Raw genomic sequence first — 17,620 nt, forward strand, 5'->3', positions numbered from 1 at the left:
CTAAATTTTTTTTTTTTTTGAGATAGTTTTGCTGCTGTTGCTGGGGCTGGAGTGCAGCGGCGTGATCTTGGCTCACTGCAACCTCCACCTTCCAGTTTCAAATGATTCTCCTGCCTCAGCTTCCCACGTAGCTGGGATTACAGGCACCCGCCACCACGCCTGGTTAAGTTTTTATTTTTAGTAGAGTCGGAGTTTCACCATGTTGGCCAGGCCAACTCTTGACCTGCTGACCTTGTGATCCACCTGCCTTGGCCTTCCAAAGTGCTGGGATTACAGGCATGAGCCCCCACGCCCAGCCAATTTTTGTATTTTTTTAAGTAAAGACAGGGTTTCACCATGTGGGCCAGGCTGGTCTCGAACTCCTGACTCAGGTGGATCCACCCTCCTCAGCCTCCCAAAGTGTTGGGATTATAGGTGTGAGCCACCGCAGCCAGCCTAATTTGGCTTGTTCTTAAATCTGGGTGCCTCAAAGTGGATTACTGCAATTTACTGCTGTGATCCCAACCTATTGAGCCCCTACACCCAATATCCAACATGAGGGAAATTACTGACTCTGTCCAACGAACAAGTGGTAGGTATTCTGGTGTCACAGATTTGTATAGGTTCTATTCAGTCTCTATTTCAAGAGACTCTTAGCTGCAGTTTACCCTCACCTTTGAAGGGATTTGGTCCACCTTTATCTGGTTTCTTTTCATGGAACCTCAGTAGCCCTGCTATTGCAGTCTTTGCCAGCAAGATCTAAATTTTATGTACCTTTCTCCAGGAGCACAGGTATGGCATTACATTAAAGTCATTGCTGGCCAGGCACAGTGGCTCATGCCTGTAATCCCATACCTGTGGGAGGCTGAGGTGGGAAGATCACTCAAGGTCAGGAATTTGAGACAAGCCTGGCCAACATGGCAAAAACCTGTCTCTACTTTAAAAAATGCAAAAATTAGCCTGGTGTGGTGGTGAGTGCCTATAATCCCAGCTACTTGGGAGGCTGAGGCACAAGAATCACTTGAACCTGGGAGGCAGAGATTGTAGTGAGCCAAGATTGTGCCACTGTACTCCAGCCTGGGTGACAGAGCAAGACTCCATCTCAAGAAAAAAAAAAAAGTAATGGCTCTCTGGGAACAGTCATTTGACATTCATTCAGGACATACAAATATTGAAAGAAAAGAGCTTACAAAAAGTGGAAGGGCCATTGCCCCATCTAGAATGTAAGACGCACTGACACCTTGGCTAAATTCCAGAAAATTATGTAGTAAACAGAGGACTCGCATCCTCCGTGACATAGTGAAGAAATAGCGTGTTTTTTTGTTTGGTTTTGTTTGAGACAGGGTCTGTCTGTCACCCAGGCTGGAGTGCAGTGGTGCGATCTCGATTCACTGCAATCTCCGCCTCCCAGGCTCAAGTGATTCCCATGCCTCAGCCTCCCCAGCAGCTGGTATTACAGGCATGCACCACCATACCTCGCTAATTTTTTTGTAGTTTTAGCAGAGGCGAGGTTTCACTATGTTGGCCAGGCTAAGAAATAGCTATTGACTTTCTCACCATCACAATATCTTTTAGAGTCTTCTGTTCTTTGTTCTGGAGGCAACATAATCCTTGTGCACAAATTTTAATTAAATCCAATTAATGCTGTGACTTGCAGGTTAGCCCACCTTGAATGGGTATTTCTACTACAGAGGCTTCTAGACCGTTCAAACTGCCATGCAATTAATGCCCTCAGACTCCCTTACTATGTAGACTTTTTTTTTTTTTTTTTGAGATGGAGTTTCGCTCTTGTTGCCCAGGCTTGGCATGCAATGGCATGATCTCGGCTCACTGCAACCTCTGCCTCCCAGGTTCAAGCGATTCTCCTGTCTCTGCCTCCTGAGTAGCTGGGATTACAGGTGTGCACCACCACGTCTGGCTAATTTTGTATTTTTAGTAGAGACAGGGTTTCTCCATGTTGAGGCTGGTCTCGAACTCCTGACCTCAGGTGATCTGCCCACCTCGGTCTCCCAAAGTGCTGGAATTACAGGCGTGAGCCACCGTGCCCGGCCAGACTATGTAGGCTTTAGCAACCCCTTCTTGTGGCCTCTGTAGGTAGCCAGATGGTCATAAGTTGTCCACAGGCTTCTGATGCAAGCCCACACTATGTGCCAGTACCATGTTGAACAGAAATGCTGCATGAGGGGACTCCCTTGCCTTGTTCTTCATCTTACTGGGAAAGCATTTTGTTTTTCACTATTAAGTATGATGTTAGCTGTAAGTTTCTTGTAGATGTTCTTTCTTAAGAAGTAGTAGTTTCTCTCTATTCCTAGTTTGCTATCATAAATGGAAGTCGTACTTTGCCAAATGCTTTCTCATTTTCATTATCCTCCCTTTCATTTGTGATATTAGTAATTTCTATCCTCTTTGTTTTCCTCAGTTAGCTTGACTAGATTTTTATCAATTTTATTCATCTTTTCAAAGAGCGGGCTTTGGTTTTGATTTTTTTTTTTTATTTCTTGCAGTTTCACTATTTGAAAAAATTTCTTTTCTTTTGCTTACTGTGGTTTTAATTTGCTTTTTCTAATTTCCTAAAGCACATGCTTAGATAATTGATTATATATTTTTCTTTCTTTCTAGTGTATCTGTTCAGTAGCATATTTGTCCTCTATGTACTCCTTTTTTTGCTGTGTCCCACACAAAGGGGTGTGTGTGTGTGTGTGTGTGTGTTTTGAGATGGAGTCTGAGTCTGTCACCCAGGCTGGAGTTCAGTGGCACGATCTTGGTTCACGGCGACATCTGCCTCCCAGGTTCAAGCGATTCTCATGCCTCAGCCTTCCAAGTAGCTGAGATTACAGGCATGCGCCACCATGCCTGGCTTATTTTTTTGTATTTTTAGTAGAGACAGAGTTTTGCCATGTTGCCCAGGCTGGTCTCAAACTCCTGACCTCAAGTGATCCACCCACCTCAGCCTCCCAAAGTGCTGGGATTACAGGCATGAGCCACCGCGCCCGGCCCCTACAAAGTTTAATAAGCTGTATTGTCATTCGTTTATTTTTTATTTATTATTATTATTATTTTTTTGAGATGGAGTCTCTCTCTGTCGCCCAGGCTGGAGTGCAGGCTGGAGCACAGTGGTGCGATCATGGCTCACTGCAACCTCCACTTCCTGGGTTCAAGCAATTCCTCTGCCTCAGCCTCCCAACTAGCTGAGATTACAGGTGCAGGCTACCATTGCTGTCTGATTTTTTTGTATTTTCAGTAGAGACAGGGTTTCACCATGTTGGCCATACTGGTCTTGAACTCCGCCCATCTTGGCCTGCCAAAGTGCTGGGATTGCAGGCATGAGCCACTGTACTCGGCCTGTCCTCCCTATTTTTTTTTTGCCTACTGGATTTCTTAATTACTGGTAGGAGGGTGTTGAAATCTCAACCATAGTCATGGATTCATGTATTTCTCCTTGTAGTCGTATCACATTTTGCCTTGTGCATTTTGCAATTATTTTGTTATGCACATACACGCTAAATATTACACATAGATTCTCTGTGTCCTCTTAGAGAATCAACCCCTTGGGTGGGTGCAGTGACTCACGCCTGTAATCCCAGCACTTTGGGAGGCCAAGGCGAGTGGATCAACCTGAGGTCAGGAGTTTGAGACTAGCCTGGCCAACATGACAAAACGCTGTCTCTACTAAAAATACAAACATTAGCCAGGTATGGTGGTGCACGCCTGTAATCCCAGCTACTCAGGAGGCTGAGGCAGGAGAATCACTTGAACTTGAGAGGCAGAGGTTGCAGTGAGCTGAGACCATACCTCTGCACTCCAGCCTGGTCAACAACATGACTCCGTCTTAAAAAACAAAAACAAAAACTGCCGAGTGCAGTAGCTTACACCTGTAATCCCAGCACTTTGGGAGGCCGAGGCGGGCACATCACCTGAGGTCAGGAGTTCGAGACCAGCTGACCAATGTAAAGTGAAACCTTGTCTCTACTAAAAAATAAAAAATTAGCTGGGTGTGGTGGCATACACCCATAGTCCCAGCTACTTGGGAAGCTGAGGCAGGAGAATCGCTTCAACCCAGGAGGCAGAGGTTGCAGTGAGCCAAGATCATGCCACCACATTCCAGCCTGGGAGACAGAGCGAGTCTCTGTCTCTCAAAAAAAAAAAAAAAAAAAAAAAAAGTTTCTTGTAGACAACATATAATTAGGTAGGTAGTTTTCTTGTAAATAACATACTTTTTAATTTTCTTTGTGACTTCTGTGTTTGACTATTTACCTTACCTGATTTCAATTATTTCCCTCTCTTAACATATTGATTATGCTTTTTTTTTTTTTTTAAACTATTGTAATGGTTACCCTTGAGTTTTCAGTATACAACTATCCTAAGCCCTCTTTCTGGCAATCTTAGGCCACTTCACTGGGTGCTCAAGTAACTCTTAATAGAGTATTCCCAATTCCTCCCTCCCTTATAACAATGCTGTTACTCATTTTACTTGTCCATAAACTGTACTTATATGTTGTAGCTATTGTTACTTTGAACAACCTGTTACCTGTCACATTGAGAATGAGAAAATGATTTTACTTCCACTTATGCCTTCTCTATTGCAGTATCTTTCTTTGTCATTTACCTTCTTTCTGGTGAATTTAACATTTCTTGCAAAGCGGGTGTATTGGTGACAGATTCCCTCAATTTTTGTCTCAGAAAGTACTATGGACTCATTTGAAGGGTAATTTTGCTTGATACAGACGGTTTTCTTTTTTTTTTTTTTTCTTTTTTTGAGATGGAGTCTCGCTGTGTCGCCCAGGCTGGAGTGCAGTGGCTGGATCTCGGCTCACTGCAAGCTCCTCCTCCCGGGTTCACGCCATTCTCCTGCCTCAGCCTCCCAAGTAGCTGGGACTACAGGCGCCCGCCACCTCACCCAGCTAGTTTTTTGCATTTTTTAGTAGAGACGGGGTTTCACTGTGTTAGCCACGATGGTCTCGATCTCCTGACCTCGTGATCCGCCCGTCTCGCCCTCCCAAAGTGCTGGGATTACAGGCTTGAGCCACCGCGCCCAGCGATACAGATGTTTTTCTTTCAGAACTTTAATATTTCACTCTACTCTACTTTCTCCTTGTATGGTTTCTGAGAAGTTGTTCAATTTAACTCTTATCCCTCTTCTCTAGAGTGACTGGGGAATCACTTCCTTCTTAAACTGGAGAAAGGGCATTTTATGTTCTTTTGGAAGAAACCTCTGCTGAGAACATTTTATACATTTTATAATCATGTGTAAATTCATCATTTCATTGTGGACTGTAACGCACTTGATTGTAAATTGCAAATCTTTTTTCCTTTTTCTTCTTTTTTTTTGAGACCGAGTTTCATTCTTACTGCCCAGGCTGGAGTGCAATGGTGTGATCTAGGCTCACTGCAACCTCCGCCTCCCGGGTTCAAGCAATTCTCCTGCCTCAGCCTCCCAAGTAGCTGGGATTACAGGCATGCGCCACCACGCCTGGCTAATTTTGTATTATTAGTAGAGACAGGGTTTCTCCATGTTGGTCAGGCTGGTCTTGAACTCCTGACCTCAGGTGATCTGCCCGCCTTGGCCGCCCAAAGTGCTGGGATTACAGGCTTGAGCCACTGTGCCCGGCCTGTAAATTGCAAATCTTAACCTGTTCCTCAAGGTCAGCAAGGCCCAAGGTTAACTGTAATGGTTCTGCTGGAAAGAGCTCTTTTGGCACTTTGCCATCTTAGGATGGCATGCCTGAGCTTTAACTTCCCAGTAACTTAATAACTCCATGAAATGGGACAATAAGTCTCTGATAAATATTAACACAAGTGAAAATAAACACTTCTCTCGGGTGGAGTGAAGTGGTATGATCTCAGCTCATTGCAACCTCTGCCTCTCAAGCTCAAGCGATTCTCATGCCTCAGCCTCCTAAGTAGCTGGGATTAGAGATGTGCACCACTACACCCAGCTAATTTTTTTTTCTTGAGACAGAGCCTCGCTCTGTCACCCAGGCTGGAGTGCAGTGGCACCATGTCGGCTCACTGCACCCTCCATCTCCCAGGTTCAAGCAATTCTCCTGCCTCAGGCTCCTGAGTAGCTGGGATTATAGGCATGTACCACCACACCCACCTAATTTTGTATTTTTAGTAGAGACGGGGTTTCACCATTTTAGCCAGACTGGTCTTGAACTCCCAACCTCAGGTGATCCACCTGCCTCAGCCTCCCAAAGTGTTGGGATTACAGGTGTGAGCCACCGAGATGGGGTTTCACCATGTTGCCCAGGCTGGTCTCGAACTCCTGAGCTCAGTCTGCCTGCCTTGGCCTCCCAAAGTGCTAGGATTACAGGTGTGAGCCATCGTGCCCAGCCAACTTCTCCAAAAGAAATATTTTGATTGAATTAGCTGGATCTGACTACCTTGAATATCCTTGAGGACCTCAGGACAATATGGTCAGGTAAATATTGTTGCAAGTTTGATTTCCACATGTTTCTTGTTCTCATGTTTAGCGATGGGAATAGTAGAAAAAGCTTCTAGTTCTTCAGTGTGCTTTTATTCATTCACACATTATCCAGAGTTGACCCTATGTCTCATGGAATGTTGAGTGATGTGATGTATAAGAAGAAGATGAGTTTTTCTCACAAAGAATCGATGGTCTTAAAATGGAATTTTTTTTGTACAGCAGTTCTCTCACTTCTCCAAAGTGCTCTGGGTCCTGCCATTGGAAAGCAGTATGCTTGTGATCACAGTGAAAGTGTAGAAATAATTTTCATGTGTTCATAAATTACTGAGGGAGTGTGGCCAAAGAGAGTTCGGACAACAAATTCATAGAATAAATCTCTGGAGATCACAGAATCATCGTGAACATCTTATGACTTGAGTACAGTTGCCCGGTGCTGTCAGTCTCACCCATTCTCCTTTACACACATTTGGAATGTTTTAGGACTCAGTGACCTTTGAAGATGTGGCTGTGAACTTCACACAGGAGGAATGGGCTTTGCTGGATCCTTCACAGAAAAAACTCTACAGAGATGTGATGTGGGAAACCTTCAGGAATCTGGCCTCTATAGGTAAAAATGAAATCATTCTATCATGTTCTTGAATGAATTAGAGAATATATTTTTCTTGGATATCAATGCTATTCCAAGATGTGGAATGTGAAAAGGCAAAATTCTTTTGTAAATCAGGCATGGTCACAGATGGACCTAGAATCGAATAATTTTTCTGTAATTTCTAATAACTTATGATAATTTTCTGGGTCTGCATTTCAGGAACAAAACAAAAAGAATGGAACACTGAAGAGCAGTACAAAAACCAGGGGAGAAATCTCAGGTGAGTCACACTCAGAAAAGAAAGCAGCAGTATTCTAGGAGAAAATCTTAGCATGTCATTAAATTTGATAATTAAGGAAACATAAGCCGAGCCTCAAATGTATCTGTTCTTAGAAAATATTAACCCAGCTGGCGCAGTGGCTCACGCCTGTAATCCCAGCACTTTGGGAGGCTGAGGTGGCCAGATCACCTGAGGTTGGGAGTTCAAGACCAGCCTGACCAACATGGAGAAACCTCATCTCTACTAAAAATACAAAATTAGCCGGGCATGGTGGCACATGCCTGTAATCCCAGCTACTCAGGAGGCTGAGGCAGGAGAATCACTTTAACCCAGGAGGCAGAGGCTGCAGTGAGCCGAGGTCATGCCATTGCATTCCAGCCTGGGCAACAAGAGTGAAGCTTCATCTCAAAAAAAAAAAAAAAAAAAGAAAATATTAACCCAAAGTGTTCTCTTAAATATGACATTGATGTTCAGTGTTTGAAAAATAGTTCACTTGGAAACAGTATTAAGAAACCCATATATGGTCCGGGCGCAGTGGCTCACGCCTATAATCCCAGCACTTTGGAAGGCCGAGGTGGGTGGATCATGAGGTCAGGAGTTCAAGACCAGCCTGAGCAACATAGTAAAACCCCATTTTTACTGAAAATACAAAAAGTAGCCGGGTGCAATGGCAGGTGCCTGTAATCCCTGCTACTCAGGAGGCTGAGGCAGAAGAATCACTTGAACCCGGGTGGCAGAGGTTGCAGTGAGCCAAGATCACACCACTGCACTCCAGCCTGGGTGACAGAGTGAGACTTGTCTCAAAAAAAAAAAAAAAAAAAAAGAAACCATATATGAATATCACTGTTTTCATAACAGCTATGTTTGAGCCCGCTTGCAGAGTCACAGCATTCAATACATTCACCTCACAAGCAATTCAGACAGGACAAAAAAATCTATACTTTCCCTGAAAGTGGAAAAAATAGTTATTCTAGTATCAGTTAATAAAGAGAACATCTTTAATAAATGGACTATTAATGTGCTGCTCATTTTTTACAGAAATCATATGGTAGAGAGACTCTGTGAAAGTAAAGAAGGTAGTCATGGTGAAGAAGGTTTCAGCCAGATTCCAAATCTCAGTCTGAACAAGAAAACTCCTTCTGGAGGAAAGCTTTGGGAAAGCAGTGTATGTGGAAAAGTCTTGAGCCATCATTCATCCCTTAACAGACACAACAGATCTTACACCAGACACAAACTGTATAAGTGTCGGGAATATGGAGAGAAGCCGTATAAATGTAAGAAATGTGGGAAACCCTTCAGTTATCTGCAGTCTTTTAAAAAGCATAAGAGAACACACAGTGCAAGGATAGTCTACACATGTAAGGCCTGTGGGAAAGCCTTCAGTTGTCAGCGTTCTTTCCAAATACATGGAAGGACTCACACTGGAGATAAACCCTATCAATGTAAAGAATGTGGGAAAGCATTCCGATATCACCAGTCCGCTCAAAGACATGAAAAGGCTCATACTGGAGAGAAACCCTACAAATGTAAGGAATGTGGGAAACCCTTCATTTACCGCCATTCTGCTCGAGCACATGAAAGGAATCACACTGTACAGAAACGCTACGAATGTAAACAATGTGGAAAAACCTACATATCTTCTGTAGGTTTTCAAGCACATGAAAGAACTCACACTGGAGAAAAACCCTATGTATGTCAAAAATGTGGAAAAGTGTTCGTGTATCACAACTCTGCTCAAAGACATGAAAAGACCCATACTGGAGAGAAACCCTACAAATGTAAGGAATGTGGGAAAGCCTTCAGTTATCACTGTACTGCTCAAAAGCATGAAAGGAATCACACTGCACAGAAACACTATGAATGTAAACTGTGTGGGAAAACTTACTTGTCTCCTTTAGGCTTTCAAGCACATGAAAGTACTCACACTGGAGATAAACCCTTTGAATGTAAAAAATGTGGAAAAACATTTAGATACTACTACTCAGCTCAGAGACATGAAAGGACTCATACTGGAGAGAAACCCTACAAATGTAGGGAATGTGGGAAAGCCTTTTATTGTTGCAGTTCTGCCCGAAGACATGAAAGGATGCACACTGCAAAGAAACAGTATGAATGTAAAAAATGTGGGAAAACATACATTACTCTTGCAGGTTTCCAGATCCATGAAAGAACCCACACGGGAGAGAAACCTTACGAATGTAAACAGTGTGGGAAAGCTTTCAGTAGTTCCAGTTATATTCATATACATGAAAGAATTCATACTGGAGAGAAACCCTATGAATGTAAAGAATGTGGAAAACCCTTCAGTTTTCTTACAGGCTTTCGAGTACACATGAGAATGCACACTGGAGAGAAACCTTATAAATGTAAGGATTGTGGCAACGCCTTCATTTGGCGTGCATCCTTACAATACCATGTGAAGAAAGTGCACACTGAATAGAAACTATAAATGTAAAATATCGAAAGTTTTGCAATTTTAATGATTTTCAAAGTTGATATGAAAGTTCATACTGGAGAAGAGTTGCATGAATGTAAGTAATACAGGAAAGCCTGATATAACTTAATTCAGGTATAATGCTCCAGAAAATTCATGCCATGAAAAAATTTTGTAAATGTATTTATCAGTGTCACGTCCCTTTTTGATTCGTTTTTAATATATTTTTATTTTAAAATATTTTTATATATGTGTGTATATGTGTATATATTTGTAGAGACAGGCAACGTTATCTTGCCCAGGCTGATCGCCAACTCCCTGACCTCAATAATCCTCCCACCTCAGCCCCGCAAAGTGCTGGGATTATAGGCATGAGCCACCACACTGAGCCAGTTTTTTTTTTGTTTGTTTGTTTTGAGATGGGTCTTGCCATGTTGCCCAGGCTGGCCTTGGACTTCTAGGCTCATGAGATCCTCCCACCTCAGCTTCCTGAGCAGCTGGGACTACAGGTGTGTGCTGCCTTGCCTGGCTTAGTGCCACATTCTTAAAGTGGATCTCTGGACTGTGGGTTCCTACTTATTTTCATAAATGAACACTGAGGTGAGATTATTCTGTAAATACTCTTTAAGAAATAGTGCAGAGGTGTAATTGGTAGTGTTTTTTCCTTAAGTCAGTTAATAACATTTTTTCTCTTCATAGTTCTGTAAGTAAGGAAGGGACCATTGAAAAATGACAGTTTGGTACTGGGAGTTTCCTACTGGCATCTTATGGCAGGTACTGGCTTTCCCTTATCCATTATGTATATATTCCACCTTCCTCAGGAGAAAATCTTTCTTTGTTTTTATTAGAAGAGCCATATTTTATTTCCCTTGCTAATGAATAGTGGGCCGTTATAAAATATAGTCTTATCTAAATTATTTCCACATTTTACTCTTTCTGGCCAAGATATGGATAGTAGACGTTGAATTAAGAAGGGAGATCTGTGATAGGATGGCACAATCTAGGTTGGAGGTGTCCCTCTTAGATTGTGTTATGTCATTATGGGTAACGTGAACTAAGTTTTCTAGAATCTATTCCCTTTTGGATTTTATGTTGGAATTCAGCAGTAGTCTAACTGACATGAAAGTTGGAAGGCAGAACTGAAGAAGGCATTAGTCAGGTTTTGGACCCATCTACATGGAGACAGACAGATGCACAGGGACAAATGAGGGCTTGCAGGAAAATCCAAACCGCAAATGGATCTTTGATGTGAAGGTTGTGGAGACATCTGTGGAACCCGACCCCTCTGAGAAAACAAGTAGACGGTGATGTTTTAAAGAAACTCTTGATTGTCAGGACAAAGTATCAGGAAAACAGGCAGGAGGCCGGTGTCCATGCAGTCCCCTTGCAGCCTTCTTAAGTTCTGCCTCCCAACTTTCATGTCATTAGGCTATTGGTGAATTCTAACATGGAAACAAAAAGAGAAAAGATTCTAGAAAATTTAGTTAACATTACCCGTATCAACATAATCCACCAGGCAACTAATTAAAACTGTCATGGTTGAGGGTATTTTCTGTTGTTCTGACTACCCTCATCTCTAGATTATATTCAAATAAGATCTAATTTGCATAGTAAACGCCTCATTCTGTTAATACTGGTAATAACTATGTTCCTGATTTCCCTGTGACAGCTACAATGATACAGTCACACAGAACAACATGGGGGCTTGTTCCTCTGTTGTGTTGTGCAGTAACTGCTCTGACGCAGTCTCTGTGAGAACAAATGTCTTAGGTCAGGCAGATTGCAAGAATTTCCAATTACAGCTGAATTGTGATCGTGTGCACATTCTCAGTTATGTTTGTATGTGATAGAAACAATGCATATTTATCAAACAACTTATGCAGGTATTTCTTAGAAATAGTTTATTAACTCTTTTAAAATAACTTGTATACTAACAAATATTGTATTAATATTTTCCATTACCTGAGACTATGTATTAAAATATCCCATTGCAATTATGCATTTTCAGGTCAACTTTGTAATTTTGTCAGGTTATTCATTATACATTCTAAATAATGAGTCAGTATTACCATTTGCATATAAGTCCAAGTACTTTTTTTCTTTAAAAAATGTTAAAGAAAATGTAAAGGAAAAATTTTTTTAAATTCTTACATGGTCACAGTTTTTCTCATGAAACTAATTTCTCATTTATAATACCACAAGAACAAAGCATGCTTTTGTCTGTGCCATCTTGCCAAAGACCACTAGAATCACACCTGTAGTCAGAGTGGTGTGTAAAGAGTTGTAATAAGAATTCACACAAAGCATAAATGACTGAGGGTTGTCAATGAGAGGGTGCTCAAGAGGACTTCTTACAGGATTTGTGTTTCTTTTGGGTGATTTCATTGCTATTCAACAAAGTGAGGTGTTTGTATTGGATGCTGTGAGGTGAACTCAATTCCATCCTTGGAAATTCTAATAGATCTTATCTAGGAGGCAGAAAGAATAGAGTGGTGCTAAACCTAATTCATAAGAAGCACAGTCAATTAGTTAGAAGAGATTTCTGGTCATTTTTAGGGTTTGGAGTCTGTTTTCTTTCCAACTATATCCGAGACATAGTTACAGAATTTGATGTTGATCCATTATGGTCACCTGGTAGCTTTGTCTGATGGAGGTTTGTTACAGTTTTCAACAGGGAAGACTTCGCTTTGAGGTGAGTTGGGGAGCAGCTGTCATTGGGAACAGCTTTTGCTTTTCTCATTATCTAAACACTGAAGTATTTCCTGCAGTATAACGGACACTGTTATCTTTAAAGTACCTCAGTTAAATTATTGACCAAAATTAAGTCTGTTGAGGCAGAAATAATTTGATAAAGGCTAATCAAAGCCAAATGTGAGGATCGGCCAGGGAAGGCACCAACAGAGCTGGGTATGTTTCAAAGTCATAACACTCTTGTAAGTTTAGGAGGCCAGGTGCTGTGGCTCATGCCTATAATTCCAGGTACTTGGGAGGACTGCTTGAGGCCAGGAATTTGGGACCAACCTGGGCAACACAGGGAGACTTCATGTCTAAAAACATAAAAAATAAATCATTAGTTGGGCATAGTGGTGCCCAGTTGTAGTTCCAGTACTCAAGAGTCAAGAAGATCAAGGAGTTCAACACCAACCTGAGCAACATAATCAGACCCCTCCCATCTCAAAACACTAAAAAATTTAAGAAAAATAGACTGGTTTCTGCAAGGGGTAAAAACAATAAGAAAAAATAAAAAACCTTGAGTGGACATTTTTTCCAACGAAGACATACAAATGGTCTGAAAGCATATGAAAAGGGACTTAATATCACTCATCATTACAGAAATTCAAATCAAAACCACAATTACATGTTACCTCATACATGCAAGGATGGGTACTATCGAAAGAGATTAGTGTTAGAGTATAGAGAAAAAGGAAGCTTTGTGTACTGTTGGTGGAAATGTACATTTGTACAGCCATTGTGAAAAACAATATGGAGGTTCCTCAAAAAAAAAAAAAATACCATGTGATCCAACAGTCTCACCCCTGGGTATATGCATATATGCCCAAAGGCAGTGATCAGTATTTCAAAGATATTATCTGCCACTCCCATGTTCACTACAGCATTATTCACTATAGTCAACATATGGAAACAAAGTTAGCATCCATCAATGAATGAAGAAAATGTGATGTATATTTAAACAACAGAATATTACTCAGCCATAAAAAGGAAATCCTGACATTTGTCACAACATGAATAAACGGGGTGGACACTATAAGGCCGAGACATAGGCAAATACTTCGTGATCCCACTTAATTGTGGAATCTTAAAAACTCAAACTCAGAGGTAGAGGGAGGAATGGTGGTTACTAGAGTCCAGAAGGTAGGGAAAATGGAGAAATGTTGGTCAAAGGTTAAAAACCAAGCTGTAAGGTGAACAAGTTCTGGAGATTTAATGTACAGCATGGGTGGTCATCAATGTGTTAATCTGACTGGTAACCATTACAGAATGTATATATACATCAAAACATAACATTGTACATCATGAACATATTCAATCTTTGTGAAGTATTTTAAAATAAAAAAAGGAATGTTTACTGAATCTATGCCTGTTGGATCTTTGAATTACTGAGAAGCGTTGAAGTCTTCAGTAAATTGTGAATTTGTCTGTCTCACCTTGCAGTTGTGTGTTCTTGCATGACATATTTTGACAATCTGTTATGTGCATATATTTTAAATTATGTCATTTCTATTATTGGGTCTTAATTTCTTTTCTTCCTGAAATACCTGATCTGGTTATTCAATCCAGTGAATACTTTATACCAGGCATTGTTGTTTTCCTTTCTAGTAGCTCAAATTGTGTCTTTAGTTTTTAATTTTCTTTCTCTCAGACAGGGTCTCCCTGTCACCCAGGCTGGAGTTCAGTGGTGTTATCTTGGCTCACTGAAACTGCTGTCTCCCAAGCAAATGATCCTCCCACCTCAGTCTCTTGAATAGCTGGGACCACAAGTGCACACTATCATGCCCAGGTAATGTTTTAAACTTTTTTTTTTTTTTTGGAGAGACAAGGTCTTACTATATTGCCCAGGCTGGTTCCCTGGGCTCAAGGGATCTTCCTGCCTTGGCCTCTCAAAGTGCTGGGATTACAGGTGTGAGCCACGGTGCCTGGCCAGTTTTTAATTTTTTTTAAGGTCAAATATAGTAATATAAAATTTACCATTTTAAGTATGCTATTCAGTAGCATTAAATACATTAACAGTGCTTTAGAACCATCACAGCTAGCTAGCTCCAGAGTTTTTTCATTATTCCAAAAAAATTGGTACCCATTAAACAACCATTCCCCATTCCTCCCATCCCCATCCCTTGGTAATCTCTGTTTTCCTTTCTTGCTCTATGAATTTGCTGACTCCAGGTGCGTCATGTAAGTAGAAGCATACAGTATTTGTCGCTATGTGTATGGCTTATTTCACTTAGCATAATGTTTTCAAGGTTCATCCATATGTTAGCATGTACCAGTAATTCATTGTTTTTGTGCCTGAATAATATTCCCAAGTGTGGTATATTGGATACACCACACTTTATCCATCCATATGTTGAGCACTTGGGTTGTTTCTACAAAACTCTTTTGACTACTGTGAATAATACTGCTCTAAAATTGGTATATATGTGTCTGAATCCCTGCTTTCCATGGTTGGTTGATTGATTGAAACAGTGTCTTGCTCTGTCGCCCAGGCTGGAGTGCAGTGATGTGATCTTGGCTCACTGCAACCTCCACCTCCTGGGTTCAAGCGATTCTCCTGTCTCAGCCTCCCAAGTGGCTGAGATTACAGGTGTCTGCCACCCCACCTAGCTAATTTTTGTATTTTTAGTAGAGACAGGGTTTCACCATGTTGGCCAGGCTGGCCTCAAACGCCTGACCTCAGGTGATCCACTTACCTTGGCCTCCCAGAGTACTGGGTTGCAGGCATGAGCCACCGTGCCTGGCCTCCATTATTTTAGATATATACCTAGGAGTGGAACTGCTGGGGCACAGGGTTTTCTTTTTTTTTTTTTTTTTTTTTTTTTTTTATTATACTTTAAGTTCTAGGGTACATGTGCATGACGTTATATCATGTATAACTCCCCAATGCAATCCCTCCCTCCTCCCCCCTCCCCATGATAGGCCCCAGTGTGTGATGTTCCCCTTCCCGAGTCCAAGTGATCTCATTGTTCAGTTCCCACCTATGAGTGAGAACATGCGGTGTTTGGTTTTCTCTTCTTGTGATAGTTTGCTAAGAATGATGGTTTCCAGCTGCATCCATGTCCCTACAAAGGACGCAAACTCATCCTTTTTGATGGCTGCATAGTATTCCATGGTGTATATGTGCCACATTTTCTTAATCCAGTCTGTCACAGATGGACATTTGGGTTGATTCCAAGTCTTTGCTATTGTGAATAGTGCCGCAATAAACATACGTGGGGCACAGGGTTTTCTATGTTCATGTATAGCCATACTGTTTTTCACAGTAGCTGTGTTTTACATTCTCGCCAGCAATACACAAGGACTGCAATTTCTCTGCATGCTCACCACCCTGGTTATATTCTACTTTCTGTTTTAAATGGCAGCCATTCCAACAGTTGTGAACTATCTCACTGGTGTTTTTACATTTCCCTAATCACCAGTGATAATGAGCATTATTCCATGTGATTGTTGGCCATTTATATATCTTCTTTGTACAAATGTTTTCAAGTCCCTCACTCATTTTTGAATTGGGTCATTGGTTTGTTGAGTTGTAGGAATTCCTTATGTATTTGGGGTATTAATCTCTTCCAAGATACGTGATTTGCAAATACGTTCTCTCATTCTGTACATTGTCTTTTCATTGTCTTGAGAGTGGCCTTTGGTGCACAAGCTTTAAATTTTGATGTAGTCCAGTTTATTTTTTGTTTGCCTGTGCTTTAGATTTCATATCAAAGAAATGATTGTTAAATCCAATGTCATGAAAATTTCCCCTATATTTTCTTCTAAGTCTTCTATGGTTTTAGCTTTTAAGTTTAGATCTTTGACTCAAAGTTAATTTTTGTATATAAGGTAAGGGTCCAACTTTATTCTTTTGAATGTAGATATCCAGTTTTCCCAACAACATATGTTGAAAGATTGTCCTTTCTCCATTGAATGATCATGGCACTGTTGTCAAAAACTCATTTGACCACATATACAAGCATTTTCTTTCTAGACTCTCTGTTCTGTTCCACTGGGCTGTATGTCTGTCCCTGTGCAGTACCATGTGATTTTGATTATGGTAGTTTTATAGCCAGTTTGAAATCAAAGTGTGATCTTTGAACTTTGTTATTTTTGAAGATTGTTTTGGTATTAGAAGATTCCAAATGAACTTTAGGGTTTTTTTCTAGTTTTTTTTTTTTTTTTTGAGATGGAGTCTCACTCTGTCTCCCAAGCTGGAGTGCAGTGGCGCAATATCAGTGCACTGCACCCTCCATCTCCTGGGTTCAAGTAATCCTGCCTCAGCCTCCTGAGTAGCTGGGATTACAGGCACGAGCCACCACACCCGACTAATTTTTTGTATTTTTAGTAGAGATGGGGGTTTCACCGTGTTGGCCAAGCTGGTCTTGAACTTCTGACCTCAAGTGATCTGCCTGCCTCAGCCTCCCAAAGTGCTGGGATTACAGGTGTGAGCCATTGTGCTCAGCCTATAAAAGGCCATAAGGATTTTGATATCTGTAGATTAATTTGGGTAGTACTATCATCCTAACAATAGGAAGTCTTATAATCCATGAACATGGGATTACTTAACATTTGTCTGTTTTTTAATTTGTTTCAGCAATCTTTTATAGTGGTCAGTGTACAAGATACAGGCCTCCTGGCTGAATTTTTACTGTTTTCGATGCTTTTGTAAATGAAATTGTTTCATTAATTTTCTTTCAGACCGTTTGTTTATTAGTATATAAAAACGCAACTTGGGGCTGGGCACGGTAGCTCACGCCTGCAGTCCCAGCACTTTGGGAAGCCAAGGCGGGTGGAGCACAAGGTCAGGAGTAGAAGACCAGCTTGGCCAACATAGTGAAACCCCATCTCTCCTAAAAATACAAAACTTAGCTGGGTGTGGTGGCACGCACCAGTAGTCCCAGCTGCTCGGGAGGCTGAGGCAGGAGAATCGCTTGAACAGGGAGGTGGAGGTTGCAGTGAGCAACACCACGCCATTGCACTCCAGCCTGGATGAGTTAGACTGCATCTCAAAAAAAAAAAAAAAAAAGCAACTTGGGGCTCACACCTATAAGCCCACCCAGCATTTTGGGAGGTTGAGGCAGGAGGATCACTTGAGGCCAGGACTTTGAGACCAGCCTGGGCAACAGAGTGAGACCCCATCTCGTTTAAAAAAAAACCACAAAGGCCAGGTGCAGTGGCTCACACCTGTAATCCCAG

The 17,620-nt window shown here is 41.4% G+C and overlaps 1 protein-coding gene across 1 annotated transcript; it reads left to right on the forward strand.

Annotated features, from left to right (window-relative positions):
* The first annotated feature begins 6,238 nt into the window (after positions 1–6,238).
* Positions 6,239–9,983, forward strand: LOC117076044 (zinc finger protein 709-like). Its single transcript, XM_033199009.1, has 4 exons — positions 6,239–6,400; positions 6,887–7,013; positions 7,215–7,275; positions 8,314–9,983. Exons 2-4 carry the CDS (start codon positions 6,980–6,982, stop codon positions 9,713–9,715), a joined length of 1,497 nt encoding a protein of 498 aa, XP_033054900.1. The 5' UTR covers positions 6,239–6,400; positions 6,887–6,979; the 3' UTR covers positions 9,716–9,983.
* The last annotated feature ends 7,637 nt before the right edge of the window (positions 9,984–17,620 follow it).

Source organism: Trachypithecus francoisi, unplaced genomic scaffold (genome assembly GCF_009764315.1).
Source record: "Trachypithecus francoisi isolate TF-2019V2 unplaced genomic scaffold, Tfra_2.0 Lachesis_group5, whole genome shotgun sequence".
Classification (NCBI taxonomy): domain Eukaryota; kingdom Metazoa; phylum Chordata; class Mammalia; order Primates; family Cercopithecidae; genus Trachypithecus; species Trachypithecus francoisi.

Coding starts and splice junctions, on each gene's coding strand:
- LOC117076044 (XM_033199009.1), top strand. CDS start 6,980: ATGTGGGAAACCTTCAGGAATCTGGCCTCTATAG. Junction 7,014..7,214: donor CAGGAATCTGGCCTCTATAG/GTAAAAATGAAA, acceptor TCTGCATTTCAG/GAACAAAACAAAAAGAATGG. Junction 7,276..8,313: donor AACCAGGGGAGAAATCTCAG/GTGAGTCACACT, acceptor CATTTTTTACAG/AAATCATATGGTAGAGAGAC.